Source organism: Melospiza melodia, chromosome 18, assembly GCF_035770615.1.
Source record: "Melospiza melodia melodia isolate bMelMel2 chromosome 18, bMelMel2.pri, whole genome shotgun sequence".
NCBI lineage: Eukaryota > Metazoa > Chordata > Aves > Passeriformes > Passerellidae > Melospiza > Melospiza melodia.
This window is the reverse complement of record NC_086211.1, coordinates 7,373,021-7,397,520: the sequence shown is the minus strand read 5'-3', so window position 1 is coordinate 7,397,520 and position 24,500 is coordinate 7,373,021. Positions and strand designations below refer to the sequence as shown.

Genomic DNA, 24,500 nt, shown 5'->3' with positions numbered 1-24,500 from the left:
CCACGCCCCTCACGGGCGCGGTGGACACCGCGATGTCCGCGCTGAAATCCTGCTCGAGTGTGGCTCCGGTGCCCTGGGCATTGTTGTACCCGTGGGCACCGCCGCTGTCCCGCCTCAGCCAGGCGGCGCTTGGGGGGAAGGCGGCTGCGAACGCCACGGAATGGCCCTGACATAGGTTGGGCACAGCCAGCCTGGGGTCCCGCGTCCTGAGGGATAGCCCGTACGACAGCCGCCAGCGGCACCCCGCGCCCCGAGGCATGGCCCCGAGGGTCATTCCGGGGCACATTCCCGGGCACATTCCCGAGGGACCGTCGCACCGAGACCCCGCGCGCCGCGGGGTGTCACGGCCCGCAGTGCCCGGGAGGGGGCGACACCACCGCAGGTTCGCAGCCGCCGGTGCCCGCGCGGTGGCGCTGTTGCCGCCCGGCGCGCCGCCCGCCGGAGCAGTCGAGTTCGGGGTGCGCTCGCTGGAAGGTCAGCGCGGCGCACGGCGTGCCGGGAAGGCGGGGTCTTCCTCCGGGACAGCCATCTTGTCCTGGCCGGGGCCGAGGCGAGGGTAGCGGGACGATGAAGGGGTTTCCGGTGGCCGCGCGCTCTCTCTCGGTGAGCAGGATCCGGGCGCGTCGTGCGCGGCACGGGAGAGGCGCAGCTGGCGGTGACAGCCGTTGTCTGGGCCCGGGGGCTGCGGGCGAGCCTGACCCCGGCCAGCCCGGGGCCGTGAGCCGGGCGGGGGGCGGCGGGTGGCGGTCGTGGCTGCCGGCTGCCCGCGGGGTCGGTGTGGGCTCCGGGGCTGGGGCCGGGACGGCGGGCGGGCGGGCGGGCGGCGCGGCGGGACGGCGGCTGAAGGTCAGACAGGCCGCGGGCCGGGCCTGGAGCTGCGAGCGGCGCCCCGGGCTTGGCAGAGCCGCCCCGGCAGCGGCCCACGAGGCACGGGGAGAAGGGAGGTGAGGGGGATCCCGGTGCGCTGCTGAAGCTTCAGCTGCCTGGGATGAGGTGGTGCCCTTGGCATTGGCGCGTCCTGGAGGTGGGCAGGGGCAGAGGGCTTGTCCTGCCCAAAGCTCTGGCAGAGCTGGCGGACAGCTGGGTGGAACTGTGCTGGATGTGCGCTGGAAATGCGCTCCAGCGGGACGGAGAATGACCTCTGAGTGACAGCGTGTCAGTCAGTTTTAGATATGCGGTAGTGGTTCATAAATAAGCAGACTACTTAGAGTTTTAAACTAGGTGTCTTACCAAACCCTTGGAGGAAAGGTTGTTTCCTAGATTCATACAGTGAGCAGTAAAGCAATGGGAATTACATCACTGGCATCCGTACAGCCCAGTGCAGTGGTGTTCCTGTCACTCGGTTTTCACCCTGAGATGCATGGGAATTAAGTTATCTTCTAATGTTAAAACAAGAGTAATATGTAAATATACTGGTATAAGCAACTTCTAAAGTTCATGGAAAGTAATAGCATTTCAGATTTGAAATCAGTAATCTTGTCATTTCTGTTGCCAGCTGCTGAATGCAGGGCTCTTGTGGTGTTCACCTCTTTCCTGTGAAGGGCTGCTTCTGGTTATTAAAATCCTGGAATATTAGAATCATGGAATGGTCTGAGTTGGAAGGGACATTAGAGATCATGTCATTCCAGCCCCCCTGCCGTGGGCAGGGACTTCTTACACTAGACCAGGTTGTTCCAGGTGCTATCCAACCTGGCTTTGAAGACCTCAAGGGATGAGGCATGCAGAAGTTCTTTAGACAACATGTTCTAGTGCCTCAATACCTCACAGGGAAGAATTTCTTCCTGAAATCTAATGCAACTCTATGACAGTTTAAAATTATTTCCCCTTGTCCTGTCACCATGTGCCTGTGTAGAAAGCCCCTCTTTATCTCTTTTAAGAGCCCTTTAGGGTACTGCAAGGCTGGAGTGAGGTCTCCCTGGAACCTTCTCCTGGCTGGACACCCCAGCTCTCTCAGCCTGTCTGTGTAGCAGAGCTGCTTCAAGTCCTTTGATCATCTTCATGGCCTACTCTGGACCTATTTTAAGACGCCCATAGTCTGGGGACTTGCCTACATGCCACTGTTTTTACTCCAGGGTTTGAAGTCCTTAATTGTATTTCTACTTTAAAGTCAGATTCTTTTTCAGTATTTAAGGAAATGTGATGAACTAATTAAGGGAATCCATTCTCTTATGCTTTCTCCTTTAGAAGAGATTTTACTCACTGAAAGTAGCTCCTAAAGTTTCATCTTCACCAACTGCAGCAAAGGTGAAATTATGTCCAGACTCCCAGGGTCTTGAGGTCAGTATAAAAATACAGGTTGGTTTAATCCTCCCTCTGTTTTAAATTTATTTTTTAAAACTCAGTCAAAGCAGAGCTGTGATAGTACTTCCACTGAATGAAAACAAAAGTTTTTTTCTTTTTAATACAGATCACAAAATTACCAAATGGCTTAGTTATTGCATCTCTGGAAAACTTTTCTCCAGTTTCAAAAATTGGTGTGTTTATTAAAGCAGGCAGCAGGTATGAAATCAACAGTAACCTGGGAACTACTCACCTGCTTCGTCTTGCATCTAATTTGGTAGGTGTTTATTGCCTTTGTTATTATGTTGACAGTAGGTGAAATGGTTTATTATTGCAAAAATAAATGGTGTGATAAAATTTAATGTAAGAGATCTTAGGAAGTGGAGAACAATGTAGTGTGGTACTTGGTTATGTGGTTCAGTGCAGGAGAAATGATAGTGTGTCCTGGAAGATGGGAAGTAATACTCGTTTATAATTGTGCTTTCCTCTGGGGTCTTAAACTATATATATATATACTATATCTGTATCCAAATATACACGTAACTAATTCTATTCAAGCTGCAGTAATAATTAGTTCAGGTGGTTGACACAAACTCAGTTTTGTGCATGTGTGGAATATTTCTGAGTAGTTTCTCTTACTGCTGCCATCAACTCAACATCTGTGTTTTAAACAGCTAGAATTGTAAGTTGACACCTTTTTTTGTTTGTTTAATAGACTACTAAAGGAGCTTCCTCCTTCAGGATCACTCGTGGCATTGAAGCTGTTGGGGGCAGCCTGAGGTTTGTACCCACATAGAAGGATAATCTGTGTTACTGAGATGCACAGGAGCTCTAGGACTGAAGGAAACATAAGACAATAAACACAAAATGTGTAGGTGGATAAGCTCAGCAGGGTACTTGTATAGTGAATGTTGCCAAGGAAGATCTTTAACTTTTTGTTCTGTTAAGCTTCAAGGATGAGCTCATGATTTGTATCTTAGAAACACCTTTCAGTAAACAGAATATAAATATTGTGCCCATGGAAGAAATATAATTTGTCTAGGAGCTTAATTTTCTTTCTGCCTTTGCAGACTTTGAGAATAACTTTCCTAAAGTCAGTAGATTCCTTTTTTTCCCCTCCATCTTTTGTGAATAGATTGCAGCCTTGGGAGCAGTACAGACAGTAGTTAGCTTTTGTGAATTGGGGGTTTTAAGCCTAGAAAACAAGACTTAATAGGAATAAAAGAGGGATCTCACTGTACCTGCTTTATTTCAGTGTATCTTGAAATAATCTAGAAAGATCTTTTTATCTGTTTGGTCAAAAATAGTGTTTTATGACTCTACCCTTTTTCTGGTCCTGTTAGTAACAAATATGTTGAAGGAAAAGGACAGGATCAGCTATGTTTTCTGCCCAAAGAAAGTAATTTCTAAATTGCTTTGTTTAATACATAGGCACTTTTTTCCCCATGTTTTGCTGTTCAACCTTATTTGCTAGTTTACCTTGAATTATTGTGATACCTTAAATTCTGATGGTCACAAGACACTTGTTATTACTTGAATATTATTACTTGAATACTGAAGATGTGAATTTTAATTTAGTCTGTTTCTGCTCTGTGTGTGTTTAAACAGCATCCCAGACAGATTTAAGGTTAAGTAGTTACTCCAGTCTGTACCTTGATTAATTTGATCAATGGAGAGTATGTGTGAAAATTCACTTCTGTGTTCTTTGCTGCAATGGATTTTGGTTTTTTTTCTCATGCAGTGTGCACGCAACAAGGGAGAAAATGGCTTACTCTGTTGAGTGTCTGCGAGACCATGTGTAGGTATCTGGGTGGGCTGGAAAGGGAATTACTGCCTTCTTTCACACTGTTTGGTGGTGAAGACCTGTCATTTTACAGGGTGGGAGGAATATCTGTTCTCATGCTTTTGTAAAACATCAGTAAATTACTATATTAATATTCAGCTTCTATGTCATGTTACTGAGCATACAAATGCTACAGAATTGAATTATCCTACAGAATTGAATTATCCTATTTTGTACAGCAGTGCTGATAATTGCTCTGGCCTGAGTGATGCGTTTTGTTGTTGATGGGTTGCTTGCAGATTAATTTGAATTGCTTTCAACTGCAGAAGAAGCACATGTTAGTTTAGTTTAATGCCTTTGTACCCTTTTTTATCTAGTGACACAGTGATGGAATATCTCCTGAATGTTACCACAGCACCGGAGTTCAGACCATGGGAAGTAGCTGCTCTTCAGCCACAATTAAAAGTTGATAAAACAATTGCACGTCAGAATGTTCAAGTTCGTAAGTGTGTTTTTGATCCACTGTATTGGCTCTGCAGGAGTTCCTTCAAAATGAAAAAACAGTTTCCATTTTGCTCTGTCACATGGACATTGAATTTTTCTGCTTATTGATAGGTATGGCCTTTGTGGTGTTATGGAACTTTTCTTAATACACAGATCTTTCCAACCTGTGGTAACATTTAGCAAGTAACATGCTGAAGACATCCCATTCTCCTTGACAGCTTCCATTTTACATGTTTAATTCTTTTCAAGTACAACCAAAGAATGTGCATGTCATAAGTGTTGTTGACAACAACAACATTGACAACAGCAAATATGTTGTTGTTGACAATATATTTGCAGAAGCTTGTGTTCTAAAAACCATATTTAGGTATTACTCATAGGTGTGAAAATAGTATCCTACAGACTTCTTGAATTTGTATGGTTATTTTAGTATAAAAACAATATGTATTTTCATCACACTGAAAATGTGTTCCAGCTTTAGGGTTGTAAATTTAGATTTCTGAGTTTAAGGGAAAACAAAGAGGAAACACAACACAAAGCCTCAGTCATGTCAAACCTATTCCTGTATATCTTGTGTTATTAACTCATCCTCCCAAGATCACCCAGGTAGTTCTACTCAATAAACAATAATTTGTACCACTCTGAAGCATGTTTACCTTTGTACCCATTGAAGGTGACAGTGTAATGTTGGAAAAATCTCTGCCTCATACTGAAGTGCTTCTGTTTTTAAAATTAGTCTTTTTTTTTTAACTTATATCCACTGCAGGTTGGTTTTCATAGTAATGTAATATTTTCAGTTAGTTATGTTCAGAAACAACTATAAAGAAAGGAATCTTTCTCTTGAGGAAAAAGTGTGAGCAAATACAAGGAGAATATCAAAACAGGAATTACTAGAATGCTATTGGAATGCAAAAAAACTGATGAGAAGATACTGGCATCCTTCATCTGAGCAGGGAGATAGATGAGACACCTCACAAAGCTACAAACATATTCTAGAGAGCCTGTTCTTTCTCAAGAATAAGGGATGCCTACAGTGAAGATGATAATTAATAGGATGCTGCTCCCCTTCTTCTAAACACTGATTGCATTTCTAGCTCGCTGTTGAAGCCAAAGTGTTGAGCATATATGTTACTATATATGTTTATTTTGGTTACTGCTTAGAAAGTTAACAGAAGGCCTCAGGCCAGATTGCTCTAGCCCAAGGATTTGGAAACTTCCCTATGAATTGGATTATTCCAGACCTGCTTTTGTAAATCGTATGGTCCTTAAAGTGGACCACAACTCCTTCATTTAGTTTCATTCATAACCTTCATTACATGTGGATCTTGTGTTAATTATCTGAAACTTTGTTCCTCTCAGGAGTGCTGGAAAAGTTGCATGCTGCAGCTTATAAAAATACTCTGGCAAACCCCTTGTATTGCCCAGACTACAGAATTGGAAAAATTACTTCTGAGCAGGTAGGGTTCTTTGTATTGTGCTAAATGTCTGTTTCAGTTTTTTGTCAGGAATAGGTGGTGAGAGAAAATTAATTTAATATATATACAGTCAGTATTACTACCTTATTAATCTGGTGTTGAAATAATTTATTTCCATGCAACTTTTAATACTGGGTACAGAACTGATATTTGCATTTAAAAAGGTGGTTAATGTCAGTGGCTTACTGTTGACAGTAAGGCTGTCAATGAAATGCAGGTGTTCTTGTATATAAAAGGGTTTTGTAGTTGTCACTGGGAAATGCAATAAAATTACATTCTATAGACAGTTCCTTTTGGAAGCTTTGGAATTTGCTCTAAGAAGTATAAGGGGCTATGTCAAAAACACACATGATTTTTGTTCTTTAAACAAAATCCCCTAAAATTTGAATTTACTGTTGCAGCTCCACCATTTTGTCCAGAACAATTTCACAAGTTCAAGAATTGCTCTCGTAGGAATAGGTATGTATGTTCCTGAGTGAGCACTGCAGGTCCTATGGGAAAACTGCAGGAGAAATTGGAGTTCTCTGTAGGAGTGAACTGTTACCATAGGCTTCACTTTTATTTAACTGCTGTAGCTTTTCAGTGTCATTGCAAATATTTGTTGTATTGCAGGTATCTATCACTCTACCTTAAAGCAAGTTGCAGAGCAATTCCTAAATATCCGAAGTGGAGCTGGTACTCCTGGTGCAAAGGCTGTTTATAAAGGGGGTAAGGATGTTTCTTTATGTATTCTGAGTGACTGATTTTCTGTTTATAAATAGTAGTATTCAAAGTTACAAGTGAAAACTATACAGTTGCACTAAATCTGGGCATTGGAAGTGACAGTTCAGATGCATATCCCATTTAAATAAGCAGAAGATTCCACCGTGGAAAGTTCTGGGATAAAACTGAACCCAGCTCTTAACAAAGTTTTACCTGGGACATTATTTTTTTCTATAAAGTGAAAAATAAGCTGCCAAATGGTTTCACTTGGCAGTTTTGCTAAAATTCCTGTAAGAGTAGGTTAATGGCTGTCAGGAAATGGAGGCAGGATTTCTCTTTAGGAAGATGTGTTAAATGTTGTAAGTCAAAGCAATGCTTAGCCATTTCAGAGCAGTGTCTTGTACCATTACCAACAGCTATTATTTAGTTGGAGTATTAGATGTGTCTGTAAAGACATGAAGGGGAAAAAGAAAGTTTCCAGCATTTAATATTAATGTTTGACTGGAATAACTTCAGTTTCTATAACCCAGCATAAATATTATTATGAACAGAAGGTACACTATTTTCTGGGTATTTGTTATGTTGAGTTTTATCATCTCACACTGTGTGTGGTTCAGGGTCAGGTTCAAATAAAGCACAGTAAGGTACTGGGTCTTGTGCTAGCAAGAAAAATTTTGAATGTTATACTTTTTAAAAATTACCTTCAGCCTCATGCTCCCTTCCTGAGGAGGCATGCAGTAACTTCAGGCCTTGCTCTTCTCTTGTTAAAGGGAAATGTTTCTTTCCATGCCTGTGAATGTACAGTAGTTTCTAATTGAACACTCTATTACCTTTTTTCTGTTGTATTTCTAGGAGAAATCAGGAAACAGACTGGTGATAGCCTTGTCCATGCTGCTATTGTAGCAGAAGGAGCTGTTGTTGGGAGCCCAGAAGCAAATGCCTTCAGTGTCCTTCAGTATGTTTTGGGTGCTGGGCCCCTTATCAAGAGGGGAAGCAGTGTTACCAGCAAATTGACCCAGGGTGTTGCTAAAGCAACCAGCCAGCCATTTGATGTAAGTTCAAAGGATTTTGGAACTGTATTCTGATTTTTAAGTAAAATGTGTATTATCTTTTGCAGTTGTGCAAAACAACACGAGAGGTCACTGCCTTCAGCTCGAATCTTAATTGGTTCATTCTTGCACACATTACAATGTATCAGGGAAGGGCTTCCAGTCTGATCTTTCCTCAGCACAGATGAAGTTTAGCTTCTTGAATTACAGTACTGTAGAGCCTAATAGTAATTATTTTCCAGTGCTTGATGCTGAATTACTCTGATGCTTAAAACAATTAATGATAATGTTTGTTTTGCAGGTTTCTGCATTTAATGTTAATTACTCTGATTCTGGGCTCTTTGGGATTTACACCATATCCCAGGCTCCAAATACTAGGGAGGTGAGTTGCTGATTATATTTTAAGCATTAACAACATAACCTTAAAATAGTGATTTGAGATAGTGACTGATTCATGTTAAAAAAGAAAAGGAAATTAATATGATTTCCTGTATAAGAATGCTGCATATTCAGTTATGACTTAGCTCTGTTAGCTGAGAATGAGATTTGCTTTGTGGGAAGGACAGATTCATAATATGAACTGAAGTTAATAAAATGCCTTGAATTGCTGACTGTAATTGCTGATATACATTTGTAAGCCAGAGTATATCATGAAGAAGATGCTGTCTCTTGAGGCTGGGAGAACTGAGCACTTACATGAGAAATGGTGAGACCATATAAATGAATGCTGTGGTGCAGTTAAAATCCACACTGGTTTTTGTGCCTTTTTGGGAATATTTTACAGTGGTTTTAGTTTTGTTATAAAACTGCTCAGAATTGTGTTCAGGCAGACAATCCTTACATTGTCAGCTGCTCTTCCCTTGAAGTTTCCAAGATACCAGAAAATAGAAGTAACGTGTTGAAATTTGATGTGGGAAGAAATCTTAAATGATTTAATTTTCCTCAGGTCATTAAAGCTGCTTTGAACCAGGTGAAGGCAGTTGCTCAGGGCGGTGTCACTGATGCTGATGTCACAACAGCAAAGTAAGTGTGCAAAGAATTCTCATGTGTGTAAAAAGAATTTTCTTAACATGCAGCTACTTGTGAAAGATGCAGACTATTCTGTACAGCTGAGCTTATCCTGTAATTATTTCCATGGGGAACTACTCACAGTCTTGCATTAAAACTGAGCCCCTGTTCATATTTTTTTGAAATCTGTACTGATTCTTCAGTAGTGTTACTTCCTAATAAACACTTGTTAGAGAAGTGTTAATATTTTCTGAAGACTGTTTCAATGTAAGAAATTAGCAAGTGTCAGCAGGTGCTGTCATTTTAATCATACTCTGTAATATTAAGATGTGTTTAAATTAGAATCCTAAATTGCATTATTTAGGTAATTCCCTTTACAGTTACACTGAGCAATTCCCAAAACAATTATAATAAGCAATCTGTGCCATCTTCAAAGAAAAAGAGTAATGAGGGTCTGCAAGTGTGAAATACTGAATTAGTGATGGCACACCAAGTGCTGGAAATACCTGCCCCTAGGAATATCTGGGGGAGGGGGTTTCCAAGTAATGCTAAACTGCATGGAGCTTTTAAAGCTGCAGTTGTGCAAAACAACATAGTACAGAATTGAGTAACAAAATGAAAATGTTGTGTGTTGCAGGTATAAAACACAAGACTCCATGTAAAGCATAGTTACCCAAAATATGATAGCCTAGACATGATTGTTTCTGCCTTAGTCACTGGTAGCTAAATGGTGGATTCTGGACTTCTTACGCTGGGCATGATTTGTTTTGTGTGTTGTGGGTTTTTTTTGTTCTTTTTTAACAAAGCTGCCTAGCATTAAGGAGTTACATGCAGTGCTAGTGTGGCTAGTTTTCTTTTTTTTTTTTTTTTTTTTTTGTAGTTCCAGTTCTGGAATGGCTTCATACATTTCCTATATTCCTCTTTTTCCTTTATTGAAAAAAAAAAAAAAAACCCAACCAAAAAAACGTACAACAGAAGCTTGAACATTTACATTCATTATTTCTTTGTCACTTAGGACAAAATTGCTCTGCATGCAACTATTCTTGATGAGAAAATTAGATATAAACTTGATAGTTTGTCTAACTGCATTGGTTACCTAGACAGAAACAGATCCTGAGCTAGAGATCTGACTGTGTGGGGAGACAGAGGTGTTCAAGTACCTGTCATTTTCATGCTTGGACTGTTTGTGGTGCCTCTTTCCTAACCATGGAATCCTTCCCTATTAGAAAAGGGAAACCTTTCAAAATAAAATCTTGAAAAGTTCAAAAGGACCAAAACCTCATTGTATTTATGGGGTGGTAGGGAAGGTAATAGCAGGGCTTCCAAGCTTGCTCATTCTTGATGCTTTCTTTGATGGCAGAAATCAGCTGAAAGCCAACTATTTGATGTCAGTGGAGACCTCAGAAGGGTTGCTGAATGAAATTGGCTCTGAGGCCCTGGTTTCTGGCACACACACATCCCCATCTGCTGCTGCTCAAAAAATCGACTCTGTAGCCACTGCTGATGTTGTGAATGTAAGTATGTGTCAGCAGGCACAGGTGCTCCTTAATCACTGTGTCAGGTTTTTTATGGAAAACTGATGCTCATTTCTCTGTGTTTATAAACACACACATATTCTGTCTTTAAAAATAGAAAAGGCAGCTCATTCACAAATCCCAGCTGGGTATCTTTTGATGTCTTTACTTACTTTATTAACAGAAGACTCTTTAATGCACGGTAAAAGTAGTGTAGCTGGGAATTGTGTAAAATTCTCATCTTCTTCACTAAAATTTACCAAAACTGCCAACTAATATTAATGGTAAACTTCATATTAGTTCCAGTGCAGGTGATTCTGTGTCAAGGTTTTTAGGATTTCTGAGTCTGGAATAATGGGTGTGTTTAATAAAACTATTAAGCTTTCAGTGATAAATAGGTGTAACTTTGTGGCTACTGCACATTATCTTGTTGCTTGTATGTGAAGCTAATTTCTAAAAATCTATCATAAAGAGAAATTCTGAGATAAAAAATTTGTTTTTTCACAGTCATTGCTTATTTGTATTGCAGCAACTAGCAATAGCTTTAGTAGGAATGAGATACATTGTATTTTATGGTGTAATAATTATTCAAGGAATAACCATTTTTAGAGTTCATGCCTTTTATATCCAACTGTATCTGCCATTTCTATTCACATTATAAAGTAATGAGCAGCTGCATTAGAAGCAATTAGATTTATACAGCAAAAGGAGGCTTGTTTACATGATGGTGTATTATAGTAGTGCCAGGATTTGTTCTTTGTTTTAGTAACTTGAAGCTGATGAGTTGAGTAGCATCAACTCTGTTGTAGTGAATATTTCCTCATATCCACTTTCCTGATTTATTTTCAGGCTGCAAAGAAGTTCCTCAGTGGGAAGAAATCAATGGCAGCTTCTGGGGAGTTGGGAAATACTCCTTTTCTTGATGAGTTGTAAAAACAAATCTGGGATGGATGTGATTCAAGATGGACCTGAGCTCTAAGTCACTTATGTTCTAAATGAATTACTACTAACTTGTTATTTATGAATTCAGTTCTTTCAGAAGGTTAAGTGGAGTAATTGTGGGCTTGCACTCATCAAATAAAGTGCTGAGTTCATACATTTTGTGTAGAAGTTTTTTTCACTGAAAATGGTGTATAAAAGGCTGGTAAATCTGGCTCTGTACAGTGGAGGTAAAAACCACAGTGCAAAAACAAGATGAGTTTTGGTCAATGTAAAAAAAAACCAAATATGTAAAAAATGATCACTGCAATGAAGGCAAATGCAGTAATTACCTCTGGTTAGCCATATATTCTTGTATATTCAGGAAAAGCTCTTGATACTTTGTCTCTACCATCCTTACATGAAGTTGAGACTTGCCTTCAAACAAAGCTTGCAGTTCCTGCTTGTCTGGGACTAGCAGAGGTTTTGTTTCTCCATGGCTTCTTCACAAGTGGCACTGAAGAAGCCTTTGAGGGGATTAGGCATGTGTAGCTATACATAATAGGACATAATCTCATAGGACATATTTTTTTTTAATTCTAGGCATATATTAAAAGGAAACAGATAGAATACATCATAAGAAATTGAGGGTTTGAAGAAGCCAAGTTTTGAGCTGTTCTGAAGCAAAGCCAAGTCTTGCAGACAGGATGCCTGTGATACACAAGGGCAGGAGGAAGAGGTCTCAGCATGAAGGAGGTCAAACATCTCTGGCTTGGAATGCAGGATTACACAGTGCACCAGCATCATTGTGGAGTGCAGCATCACACTGTGCCTGCTCAGTGTCTGACCTGTACCAGATATTTGCAAATTGCTGGTGGCATGAGTGAACTCACCACACTAACTGTGAAGATTTATACTGAAAAACATCCAAGTCTATATCATTATCACTACTGGACCCAGTGTCATCTTCATCCTCAGTGTTTTCACTCATACTGGAAAGACACAGCATGCTATTACTTGAACATGCAGTAATTCCCATAGGCATTTAGTTAGCTTTTTATGGGAGCTTCATTTTTTTCAAATGCTTGTTCTAAAGACAAGTTCTTCAATTCTGAAGCTCCTCTAGTATCAAATATTATATTGTCCATTGTCCCTTGTGTACTCTTTCCTTTGGACTTTCTCTTTGCTCAGTCAACAAAAAAACAAGCTCTTCTTTTTCTGCTCTTTCAGCATAGTAAATGATTTATTTAAACATAAAGGTTTAATCTCTTGGAAAGCCCCTTGCTGTGTGAGCTTCCTTTCTGCTGTTCTAGCCTAATTATCTCATTTTAATACTTGTGTTCCTTTGCCTACCTCTGAGGTTTATTTCTGTTAAAACTCTGCCTCAGGAAAACTTGGAACTGCCTTGTAACCCATCTAGATTAATTCTGCTGCCTGTGTGGACCACCCTTGGCACTGAGAGCAAGATCTTCTTTAAGACTGTTTGCCATGGCTCTCATGAAAAGTGCTTTTTTCCTCTTTAATTTTAAAAGTCCTAATCTTTAAGCACTGTTGGGAGTTCAATTGATTAAGAAACAAATAAGCTTTGTACAGGATTGTAGCAAGAGCTCCATCTTGGTACCATCACCTGTTTGTGTCTTAATGTGTTTTTTACACTAATGTCCATTACAAATGGGCATGACCTCTGACTTCAGTTTTATTGCCAGCCAGAATTCATGCTCACAGAGGAGAGAGGAAAGGACCTTAAGAGACATTGTCAGGAGCAGCCAGAGGTTAAGCAGGAGGTGCCTGCATGAGCTGAGGCATTCCAGCAGACAGCAGCCACTGGAGATTTTTATGGAGAGGAAAATCTCCCTGGCACCACTGAAGTTATTTTGAGGAGCCACACACTTCATGCAGTCCTGTTTCTTCTTGCTGGCATGGAGAGTAGGACATGCTTGCCTCTGTGCCAGTTGGGTGAGTAACTGCAGGATTTTAAGACATTAGTACCTCCCACTACCTCTCTTAATTTCTGCCTCCTCCTAAAGTCAGCAGAGTGGCACCAGCTTGTTCTCACTACAAGCAGTAATAAAACTGTTCTTTTGGGTTCCAGTTTGAAACTTTTCAGATTTTACTCCTCTTAGTCAGATGAAGGGAAAAAAGTCCATAAAGATAAAATCTAATTCACTGCAAGAAAAGCTTCTAAGTAGTGCATTTGTGCATCTTTTCTCAAGCCCCATACTCTGTGCATTGATATTAATGCCAAAATCAGTGTGCTGCTTGTGTTGTCATTGAGAGATGGAGCTTCTACAAAATGCTACATTTTTTGCAAAATTTTACAGCTTTGGTCCTAAACAAGCAAGTTCATCCTAAACATGAATTGAACAGATTCAGCTGTTTGTGGGGTTTTTATTTTTTGTGTGGGGCATGTGCAGAGTTAGATCCAGGTTCCCCAGGAAGCATGCTCAACTTGGTTTTTTTGTTTCCAAAAACTAAGAGCAGCTACAAAGGAACAATGTTTGCTACAAGTCCTCAGCCCACTTCACACCCTTCAGTACTTGCTGCAGTAAATCAAACACATCACATGCTGTAAATAATTTGATTCCTTGTAGTCTTTATTGAAAATGCTTTTGCAGCTTGCCTTCTTCAAATTGTTGCAAATAAAACTGTTTATTTTCACTGATGCATATTCTTAATATTCAATTATTAGTATTCTATTTTCAATATTCAATTATTAGTATTCTATTCTTAATATTCAATTATTAGTATTCTAATTATAGGTGGAGAAAAAAACCCAAAAAAACCCATCAAACCCAAACAAACCAAAACCCAAATCATTCTCATATTTACACTTCTGTATATCAAAGGGGTTTTTTTCAGGGAATGGATGAGCGCTATTACATCCTAAGAAAATAATAATAAAAAAGTATTTAGTTCAAATTTATGCTCCAGATTCTTCCACTGAGTTTTATACTCAGATCAAAAGTGCAAAGCCTTTTTCCTAAGGCTAAGAACTCCACTTGATGCTTTTTATTTCATCAAGCAAGTAGATATTTCTTCCTGGTACCTGCAATTCTGAAGAAAGGACTGCCCAAACTATAAAGGCACTGCTAGGAAAATTGTTCTAATTTAAAGATATGCATTTTCACTGTACAGCCAGTAAATTTCTAAATTACTTCATTACACTCCAGTCTTTGCTTCATAGATTTCAATGTTAAGAGACAATTTCATGCTGGGAATTACCATAGCACACTATCATCCCTGAACTGCAGTTCATGAGTTTAATGTAATTGGGCTGGGGACCCATGTGAAGCATTCACATTTACAGAGCTTTCAATTTCAACTTTAATACAGGTGTCAGATGTTCCACAAGAAACCTTTAATAACTGGTAATAGTCTGCTAGCTCTGATATGGTTCATTTCAGGTTTAAAACATTTAGGAAATGAACACCTGTGTGGATTGTTAAAGCACAGAGATTAGTCTGTTGCCACTTTGTAACTACTCTGTGTAATAAAGAGAAATAAAAAGCAAACAATAAGGCAAATTAATTTCAAGCCTTGTGAGGATTTGTGTTACTTGTAGAATGAAATTACTCAAACAATAATACACTGAATAAAGAATTATATTATTCAAGTCTAGTTGCTATATAAAGGTAATAGTCAAAATATTTTTTGGAAAAAATCTGCTGGTGAATAGGAAATCTGTTTTTGCTGGAGAACAATGTATAGGCTTAAATCTTGATCTAATTATGGAACAGTCACCACAGCAGCTATTTTAAGATCACAGGTATTTCATCACAGTGGAATGCTGGCACTGAGCTTTATACAGTTTGTGCTAGTTTCTTTTCTCTGTAATTTTGAACTGAGTTTCTTTTGATCTGTATAAGTGTAAATAAATCAGAGACAGGCTCAAAGCATAAATGCAGAACAAGGATATCTTCAATGTAATTAAATTTTAATATCACTATTGGTTTTTTTTACCTGGTTTTTCCTTTCCATCATTAACTGCAAAGCTTTTTTCCTCAAGGCTTGTTATCTGGAGATATGGCCCACCCTGTACCATTGTGAGGGCTAATCCTTGTTCATCCATCCCAATCTCTGCCATCAAAGCTGCAATCTGGGTGTGCTGAGAGAAGTCTTCCAGTGCTGTCAACAGCCCTTTGAAAAGTGAGAGGAAAACTTTACTAGCTGAAAGTGTGATATCATTCTTCAATAAAAGGTTTAAGGAGACATTTGAGAAGGTGCTGTCCCCATTCTTGGGTATCCAAACAGTTAAGCCTCTCATCCTTAGTTGCTTCCTTAGACTGGCATTGTGTGCTGAGCTGCTGCCAAAAGACGACATAAACTTGCTTTCTGCAAATAAATACACTGAAAGTAGTTTTTACTTAGAAATTTATTTCTTAAAAGGTCACACATTTTGCCAAGAGAAGGAGCAACAGTGCTGTTACTTAAGTATTCATTACCAGCAGCAATGTATTCAGGGAAGGTAGGGAACAGGACACAACAGAACAGAGGAGTTTCCAGCTACGAAGGACTTCAAGAAAATACAGCATGCCTATAGCAAATGGATTTTTTCAAATCAGTATTTCTTCCATGCACCAATTTCTTCTGGTTTAGAGGGAATAATTTCAGCTATTTTTCATCAAAAGCCTTACAATTTTCTCCACCCTTAAGAAAATTTGTCAAGTAGAGGTGATTTCTATGGGAGTTAAGTACAGGGCTTGTCCTCCAAATAACAAATCCTACTGATTGCTGTTGAACACTTTAAGATTACTGATATCTCCATTTTGTTTGTACAGTCTGTCATCTACGTGAAATACTTACATAAAAATAAACAGCACAGGCAATCGCCCACTTGGCTTCCCGGTATGTTCCATATAGACCAGTTGTGCTGCTCTGGAAAAAACAGGTGGGTGTTCACTGTTGGAAGGAAAAAAATGGAAACTACTAGATATTTTCCAAGTACCTGTAGATTTAGGGGCTGTTTGGTTCATTTATTTCAACATTCCCATACCAGAATGACTGCATCGAAGGCATAGAGCTGTTGTGGCCAAACCGGGCTGGTTTCCCACATTTGGTGCATTGTTCATTTTCTGGCTACAGACTCTCACAGTTCTGTATGGCTGAATCCATTGAAAAGCATGCCATCAAAAATGGCTGTGTTTGGGTGAGATTTCCAGTCACAATTAGTTAGATTTCCTCCCAAAGACAGGACACAGACACAACGCTGTGTCGCGCTTCTGAGGGGCTCCACAGCCGCCAAACCTCAGTCCTTCCAGTCCCCTGTTCCCATCAGTGCTATAGAAGCAAAATTTCAGAATTTTTCTGCAATTTCAGCTCATGCCCAGCCTTGCAAAGGGATAAAGAGCAGGCACTCGAGAAACAGAAAGCAGTTTTTTGTGGTGAACACAGACCTGTGACCGTTCCCCAGCCCTTGGTACTGACCAAGAGGCCCATTCTCGGTTCCAAAACACCTCTGGGGATCGCGATGCAGGAGGACCAGCCGGAAGGGTCAGTGTTGGGGGTCCCCGGGTCCGAGGCAGGCGGGGACCAAGGGCGACGGGGTCCGGGGGCACCGTCCGCCCCTCACGGCAGCCCCACCCGGGGCACCGCCCGCCCCGCCCTCGCCAATGCCCCGCCCCTGCCCAGGCCACACCCACCGCGGCGCTTGGCCCCGCCCCGCCCGCTCCGCGCCTTCGGCCAGCCCCGCCCTTAACCCGCCCACCAGCGCAAACTCCACCTACCAAGCACAAGCCACGCCCTTCTCCCACGAGTCGGCCCCGCCCATCAGAGTCAGGCCCCGCCCCGCGCTGCTCGGGGAAAGCCGCAGCGGCCCCGGAGCTGCCCCGCCCCGCCCGGCATCGGCCCCGCCCCCCGGGAAGCCCCGCCCCGCCCGGGGCGCGCGCCGGGGACCGCGGGTTCCCCTTCCGGAGCGGCCGCCGCCCCCCCGCCCGCCGGGTTCGCTTCCGGCGCCGTCCGGGGTCCGTTCCTGGCGCCGCCGCCGAGCGCGGCGCGGGGCCCATGGAGCCGCGGCCGTGAGGCGCCCCCGGCCCGGGCCCGCTGCGGGAGCCGGGCGGAGGCCGGAGCCGGGTGCCGCCGGAGCCGGAGGAGATGGACAAACTGACCATCATCTCAGGATGCCTCTTCCTGGCTGCCGACATCTTCGCCATCGCCAGCCTGGCGAACCCGGACTGGATCAACACCGGCGAGTCCGCGGGTGAGGGCGGCCGGCGGCGGGACCCGCCTGCGGCGTGCGGCAGGTGGCCGGGAGAGGGCTCCGGCGGGGCTCGGGGGCGGGCGGGGCGCGGGCCCGGGGGCGCTGGGGCTGCCCTGAGGGGCCGGAGGGAGCCCAGCCCGGGGGCTGCCGGCACCGGGGCCCAGGAGCGGCCGGGCCGAGTCCCGGGGTTCCCGGGGCTGCTCCCCCGGGGCGGCAGAGAGTGGAGCGGCCGGGGGGAGCTGGTGGGTCCCAGCCCCGGCAGAGCCCCCGGCGGTGCCTCCCGGCCGCCTCGGCGGAGCCCGGTGTCCCGAGGGGTCCTGCAGAGCCCGGAGCTGAGGGCCAGGGCAGCGTCCCTGCCCGTGCTCCCAGTGCCGTCACCTTGGACAGGGAATTGAGATCTGTCTCCGCTTACTTTGCGGCAGGTTTGGAGTCTCTCGTACTACACTGACGTTCCCTTTGTTGCAGGGAAGTTCTTGCTTCCCTACATCTTTTTTCTTCCCCCAGAATATTTCCTGCGTGTTGATTTTTATCAGCTTTAAGCCGGGATCCCATGTGGTTTTTATTTTAGAGTGTGGCATTGTTTACTTTAAACGAACAAGGATTTGAGCATCTTTCTTTTTACTAGTGATATAATTGTCTATGAACAATTTATTTCAGTCCATTGATAAAGATCTGCATGTTCTGATCAGTGGAGCAGGGAGAGAGAACAGGAGGAGGGCAGCTCTTTGATCTCATGTCCCAGAGGGATCCAAAGCTCTGTCAGGAAAGGAAGCCATCCCTACTGCAAGCAGATTAAACCAACTTAACCACTTTGGCCGGTCACAGGAGCCGAGGGAGCCGCATGAAGCTGTGTCAGGGAGGTTTGGGGCTGGGTATCAGAGGGTGCTCAGGCACTGCCCAGGCTCCCCAGGACAGTGGTCACAGTGTTAACCTCTGTGTGTTCAGGAAGTGTTTGGACAATGCTCTCAGGCACATGGTGTGATTTTTGGGGCTGTCCTGTGCAGAAATAGGACTTGGATTTGATGATTCCTCTAGGTCCTTTTCAGCTCAGGAGATTCTGTGACTTTTCCTACACTTATGATTTCCAAGCAAAAAGAAAATGCTTGGAAAAATGCTTCCACAGGTTAGTACAGAGAAAATTGGTCTGGCTGTAAAGACTTTAGTCAAAAATTCTTGCAGAGGGCTTGAAAAATTTTCTTCATCTGGCTTGCATCTTCTATGCATGTGAACAGTTGAACTGATCCAAGTTGTGTCATATTTCCTTTATTCCAATGAAGCAGAGTATTAAAAACTGTTTGGGATTGGTGACTGTACTCTGACCAGACTCTACTCATGGCTTATTTGATTTGCTTCTAATTACCTAGTCTAGAACCCAGACTTTCCTCCATGGCTCAGAGGAAAGGAACGAGTCCCTTCCCAAAGTGCAGCCTTCAGGAACTCCCTGGGTGACTTCACTGTTCCTCCTGTAGCTAATTGTGATGATTTTCCTGCCTATGGCTAGATAAAATAGCTGCTTCTTTCCTCTTATAATTCCACCTAACAGCAATGCTGTGGTAATAAGCCATTCTTCAGGGGCTTAAAGTCAAATAAAATAGTATTAATTTCAAATATTTAAATATGCCCTTCTGAAGTCCTGCCTCATGTTAGCAGATTTTGTGCAGTGTGTAAGTTGTTGGATTCTCTCTGCATGTATAGAAAGGAGATAACAAAAACTATTCTGAAAAAAGTGTTCATGGAAGAAGTCCTTTGGGAACTAAGCACAGTCCAATATGTTATTTTGTAAAGAAAAATGTTTTCTATCTCTTTGTGATACAAAAATTGTGTCCTAAAATATTTTATGCAGCAATCATTATTTCTTTACTTAGTGGATGATTGCTTAAGAATCATCTGCCATTTCTGAGGTGCAGCTAACAGTTCTAATTAGGCTGGCAAACATGAAATCTGGATTTTTCTGAGGGACTTCAGCAGTCAAAGAATGTTTTGACAGACCTAAGCCTTTTTTTTTTCTTTGCTCTATTTTGAAGCCAAACAAATTCTTGTCTTGATAAAACCATAAAGGGAGCTGGCTACCATCCTTAATGACTCTTTTCTAGATTTTTATTGATATAGGATTCAACGCAATATTACAAGAGTTGTGCTTAAAAGCAATACAAATGTGTATTTCTGGTGCTTAAACCTTCTAAAACAAGCCATGTGCCCAAACTGTAAATAAAGGAAGTGTGGAGATGCCCATTGAAGCAAGGACTTCCTGTAGTATTGAATTATGAGCTGGATGCTTCTATGAGTGCCATTCATTACCCAGAGGCTGCTGGGGAGAGCTGTGGCACAGGAGGGCACAGCCCTGATGGTGCAACCTGTCCCAGCTGCTGGTGACATTCAGGGACTGTCACAGACTGCTGTGCTTGGAGCACATCCAAGGATCCAGCTTCCATATGTGCCACTAAGAAGCAGGGTTTTTTTTGGAGCATCCTGCACTCAGCTGGTGAAAGGAACTATTGGGTAAAAGAAAATGTTTCTTTGCTTTATCTCTGTGTTATCAGGTTCATCTCCTGTGGGAATTATTCTAGATGCTGCCACTACAAGTCAGCATCTAGTCAGGTAGTGAGGAGGAAGGGGGGTAAGAGTTTCTCTGCTTGGCTGCTGTCCTGGGGGCTCTGAAAGGCAGCGTGGGCCAGCCTGGTCTCCTCAGCACTGCAGCTGGTTGAGGGTGGCAGAGAGCAGAGGTCTTGGCAAACCTGGGAAGGCAGCGCTGCATTGGCTCATTCAGAGCTGTTTACAGCCACTAAGGTTGGGAACCTGGGCTTATGTTTCAGGGAAAAAAAATCTGATTTGAATGCTAAACAATATGTACCTCTTACTCCAGAGATAGTGATGAGTTTCAGCTAAATTGGATTGCAGAATAAATCACTGGCTTTAATGCTTCCCTGAAAAATTGAGATAGTTTTCAATTTTTTAAAATCATTATAGAAGGGCTGATTAGTCTCCTAAATCTTACTCTTAAAGATAAGTTTTATAGTCATTTGAAAAATGTTGTCTATAGACATTTCTCCCCAGCAATTATCAGCAAAGAATTGCAACTGAGATTATTGAAGGTCTCAGATGCTTATCTGTCCTTAGGCCAGAGGAACTACACCTTTGTGAACAGAGGTCCAAGTCTCTGTTGGGGACGCTTTTTCTTTATGTAGTTTTGTAAGAATTGTTCATTAACTTGGTTTCAGATATTTCATACATCTTTAAGATGGCAAAGGAAAGATGAAAATTGAATGGATTTTTCTTACAGAGAGTTCTCTGTGAGATTTTGTTATTCTTGCTGTGCAAGTACAGAGCACTGATAACTCCAATCTGGGAACCAGTGGCTGCTCAGTATTCTTGCACTGCCTGCCTTTTCTTATCAAACTGACACTGTGTGAGAAATAAGGACAGAGTTGGCTTTAATTTCAGCCAATGCCCAAAGTGCCACTGATTTCAGTAGGAAGGAATTTTGCTCCTGTATCTCTACACTTCTGCAAAGAACTTTATAAGCTGATAGTTTTGTCTCCATATGTTCCTTTTTTTTGTGTGGGAGGGTCTTTAATGATTTTGATATTTTGTCTTCAGTGGGGGAAGAAGGGGGATAGAAGCAGCTCTAGCTTCAGCTCTCAACTCTTTTATAGGAAAAATGGTATGAATAGTATGCACAGTTGAAATTAGAGTTGTTAAAAGCTGTACATGCGGGGGGATTGACAATTTGAAATGCTTTTATGGGGTTTAGGATAGGTCAAGCAATTCAAGGGAATAATTTAATCAAGTAAAATCTCCCTTCAGAAAGCTAAGCTATCAGTTTGTTTATGTGGCTTAGTCATCCCTTCCTATGTAGCATGATTGTTCATTTGATTCCAATTTACAGAACAGCTTGTACCCTGTTTGTAGCAGTCCTTAAGTTAACATGGGTGTCAGGATTTGGGGGTGCTGAACTGATGGGTACCTCCAAAAGCAGGGATACATCCCATCCTCCTGTGCTGCTCCACAGGGAGCACCCAGGACAGTGTTATGGCCAGGGCCCTCAGCACATGCCCAACATATTTGTGTTCAGCAGAGCTTCCAATTCCATCTTCAATCTATGACAAAAGTATCAAGGCCGCTTGTGTTAGGAATTATACTTTTCATTTAAACTGCCTTCTGTATCTTGCTATGCAGCAGTGATAATGAATTGTAAATCTAGAATATAACATTTGTTTAAAATTGTCTGTTTACCAGTCCTGCCTTTCTGTGTATCTTCTAAAGTGTTGTGTGTAGTTCTTGGGCTTTGTATACTCAGTTACTTTTTTATTTGTGAAGGATGATTTCAGATGCAGTGGTCTTACAGAAGAGCAGGCTCTGTTCAGGCCGTTCCTCCTGAGGCAGTGAACTCCCTGCTCCTGTGGAATAAGTTGTCTAGCACTTGGTGGAAAATTACTGATGTTCAGTGTTATTCCTCTGCATGTCATGGCTCTTCCTGAGGAATTTTGTTTCGCAGGTCCAGCAGGAGCTGTAGCTTTGTTGGGATCAGCTTAATGACCTATCACAGGTAGTACAACCAAGCAGTGATTCCTGGCTCCTGCTGAGCTTGAGACCACTGAAATATTTTTCTCTAATTGGAGCACTGACTGTACATGGCATAAACTCAAGACCACATGAAGGTGCTCAAATGAAACTGCTTCTAAATAGAATAAAACAGATAAAGTAAATAAAGTATCCACAACTTAAAGAGAGTGTAAACTTGAGTTCCAGCTGGCATTGTTGTTCTAAATGAAGTTGTCTGCTCAAAAATAGTGATATGTAAAAGTCAATATGACATATTAGCAGTGCCTTCTGCCCTTTAGGGCCTGTGCTGAGAGACTGTTCATGTACAATGCTCCCCTGCGGACAAGTCATGGCCTAGAGCAGCATTGTGCTGTCCTCTGAAGGAGATGGGGTTGTTTCTGTGATGTGTGGATAGTTGGCTTTTCAAAAACTGGCTGTAAAAAGGTTCTGGTGATCATTTGTTAAGCACCTTGCAGTATACTCAAAAATCACAGTATGCATCTCCCAGCTCTTCTCAGTAGAAAGTGATGGGACATGATAGGAAGCAATTCTACAAAATTACTTTTTCCTAATGTTTTTTGTGCTATCATGTAGTGACTGTGACAGGAGAAGTTATTTGCCCTTTCATGAACCTGTTTGGATTGCATGCTGAGAATACAAATAAAAGGAGGATGATACAGAGAATGAAGATTTATGTACCATCAGGTCCTAGAGGTGAGTTCTGAAAAGCAGTCTCCCAAGCCATCTGAAAATTAGATTGTAGGACATAATTTCCAGGAAAACACATTTCTTTGATGGATGCTCCCAGGTGTGTGAGGAAGGAGGGAAAGGTGGTGGTGGGTTGTGATGTGTTGTTGATCCCCACAGTGAGGGATGAGAACTTCCTGCTCCTAAGATGCAGGCCCTGCCAGCAGCACTTGCATTTCAGAGAATTTGCCACTGCTCTAAAAACAGCAATACCAAACCCAAACAAGAACAAGATTCTGAAGCCCATATAATCTGAATACTTTATTAAGAGTGGCCTGTTAATGGATTTGCCTGGACTGGGAGGGTCAGTGCCATCTTTAAAAGGAACATTTCCATTCCACTTCATGTCTGTAGATGTCTTTCAAGTGGATGTAAAAATGTGACAAAGCAGAGTGTTTGAATTGTGTTGGGTTCTGTAATCGACCAGGCCTTAAGGCACAAGAAAAATCAATAGAAAGGCATTGTTGTAATGGATTAATTTTGTGCTTACTCAACCACTCAGCATTTAAACATATGGAACTATTTTATGTGTAGGAAGAATCTCATGAAAGAGAGCTGTGTCAGCCTGGTTATTTGAGCCTGCCAGAGAAGACATGAGAGAGCCAATTGTTTTTGTCCATAGAGGAGCTGATGTTTTACATCTGCTTTTTAACAAATACAAACTCATGCTGCTCCTGTGAGGTGCATGGTGCATGTTTTGTTCTCTCTTTAGCATACAAAAAGGTACAAAACTGTTAGTTTGCCTTCCACCAAATCCTGTTGAATTCCCCACTCTCTAATTAGAGTTAGGTAAGAAATACCTGATTATAGAGTACAGACCTGGGAGCCAATAACTTTCAAATCCAGCATCTGGCATGGCTGACTTTGGATTTTGGCAAATTATTGTGGTAGTACCTCAATTTCTTCCTCTGTAAAACAGAGGTAGTATCTTTATCACAGTAACTTCTATTAGGATTAGCAGCAAAGTTTTAATTCCATTTTGTTTTTTACTTTTGTTTCCTATGACAGTTTTACTTTATTAAACTAAGGGGAGCAATCACAGAATAACAGGCATTTCATTTGGCTTCTCTAATAGTAGGTGCTTTGGATAAGGTATTTGTGTTTCAGATATTTGGAGTAACCTTTTTATTTACTTACCAGCAGTGTGCACAGTTCCTACAGAACTAAATTCTATTCTATGTGCAGATACAGATTTATTTTCTGTCCATCCTGTGCTTTACTCAAGTATGTAACTGCAAAGCTTCTTTATACACTGATGGTTTGTCTGTGGGAAAGGAGCCTTGTTGAAACTTCACCTCTGTGCCTTCAGGAAGTTACCTGCCTTTCCTCTGTTTTTTAAATCAGCTTAGACCTGATTGGAGGTGTGTGTATTACATTTGTTGCCAGAAACTTACAGTGAAATCAACACAAGAGTAACTTAAATGTTAAGTTGCTCTTAAATGAGTCTTAAAAGTAAGGATTCAATAGTGTGTACTGCAAAACGAAGATGTAAAATTGTCTGAAATAACAAAAGAGAAATCCTGTTAATGGCTGGGGCTTATTAAAAACATTTGTATTGTTAAGTTTCCAGCCAGCACTTACATGTGAGCAGCATTATGTAAACTGCATTTGTACTTTTGCCAAAGCAAAGAAGATCAGTAGGTCAAACTTTTAAGCTTGACCTACTTTTTTTTTTTCATAGGTAGTTCACAACAGCTCAACTTTTTCCCATTTATTTTCATGCTGTGCAGTTTGTAGGATTTTTATCATAGACAGGAATTCTTCACCTTGTTCTTGAATCCT

At 41.9% G+C, this 24,500-nt stretch overlaps 2 protein-coding genes and 1 long non-coding RNA gene across 3 annotated transcripts in view; 2 read left to right on the top strand and 1 right to left on the bottom strand.

Moving 5' to 3' along the window:
- Nucleotides 1-447: 447 nt before the first annotated feature.
- Nucleotides 448-11,411, top strand: LOC134426676 (cytochrome b-c1 complex subunit 2, mitochondrial). Its single transcript, XM_063171888.1, has 14 exons — nucleotides 448-603; nucleotides 2,185-2,277; nucleotides 2,408-2,557; nucleotides 2,996-3,060; nucleotides 4,022-4,078; nucleotides 4,441-4,565; nucleotides 5,927-6,024; nucleotides 6,444-6,501; nucleotides 6,655-6,750; nucleotides 7,597-7,796; nucleotides 8,095-8,175; nucleotides 8,740-8,816; nucleotides 10,162-10,315; nucleotides 11,165-11,411. The coding sequence occupies exons 1-14, from the start codon at nucleotides 568-570 to the stop codon at nucleotides 11,246-11,248; spliced, it is 1,374 nt and encodes a 457-aa protein (XP_063027958.1). The 5' UTR covers nucleotides 448-567; the 3' UTR covers nucleotides 11,249-11,411.
- Nucleotides 11,412-15,150: 3,739 nt separating this feature from the next.
- On the bottom strand, nucleotides 15,151-16,777 carry LOC134426679 (uncharacterized). Its single transcript, XR_010030021.1, has 3 exons — nucleotides 16,627-16,777; nucleotides 16,037-16,132; nucleotides 15,151-15,370 (listed from the first exon to the last, which is right to left on the bottom strand). It is a non-coding gene; the product is annotated as an uncharacterized LOC134426679 (long non-coding RNA).
- Nucleotides 16,778-17,273: 496 nt separating this feature from the next.
- The window catches only part of MOSMO (modulator of smoothened), a 30,785-nt gene continuing 23,558 nt past the window's right edge, over nucleotides 17,274-24,500 (top strand). Inside the window, exon 1 of the mRNA XM_063171887.1 lies at nucleotides 17,274-17,429. Within this exon, the coding sequence (XP_063027957.1) occupies nucleotides 17,324-17,429 (106 nt within the window). The 5' untranslated portion in view covers nucleotides 17,274-17,323. The remainder of the gene's footprint in view (nucleotides 17,430-24,500) is intronic.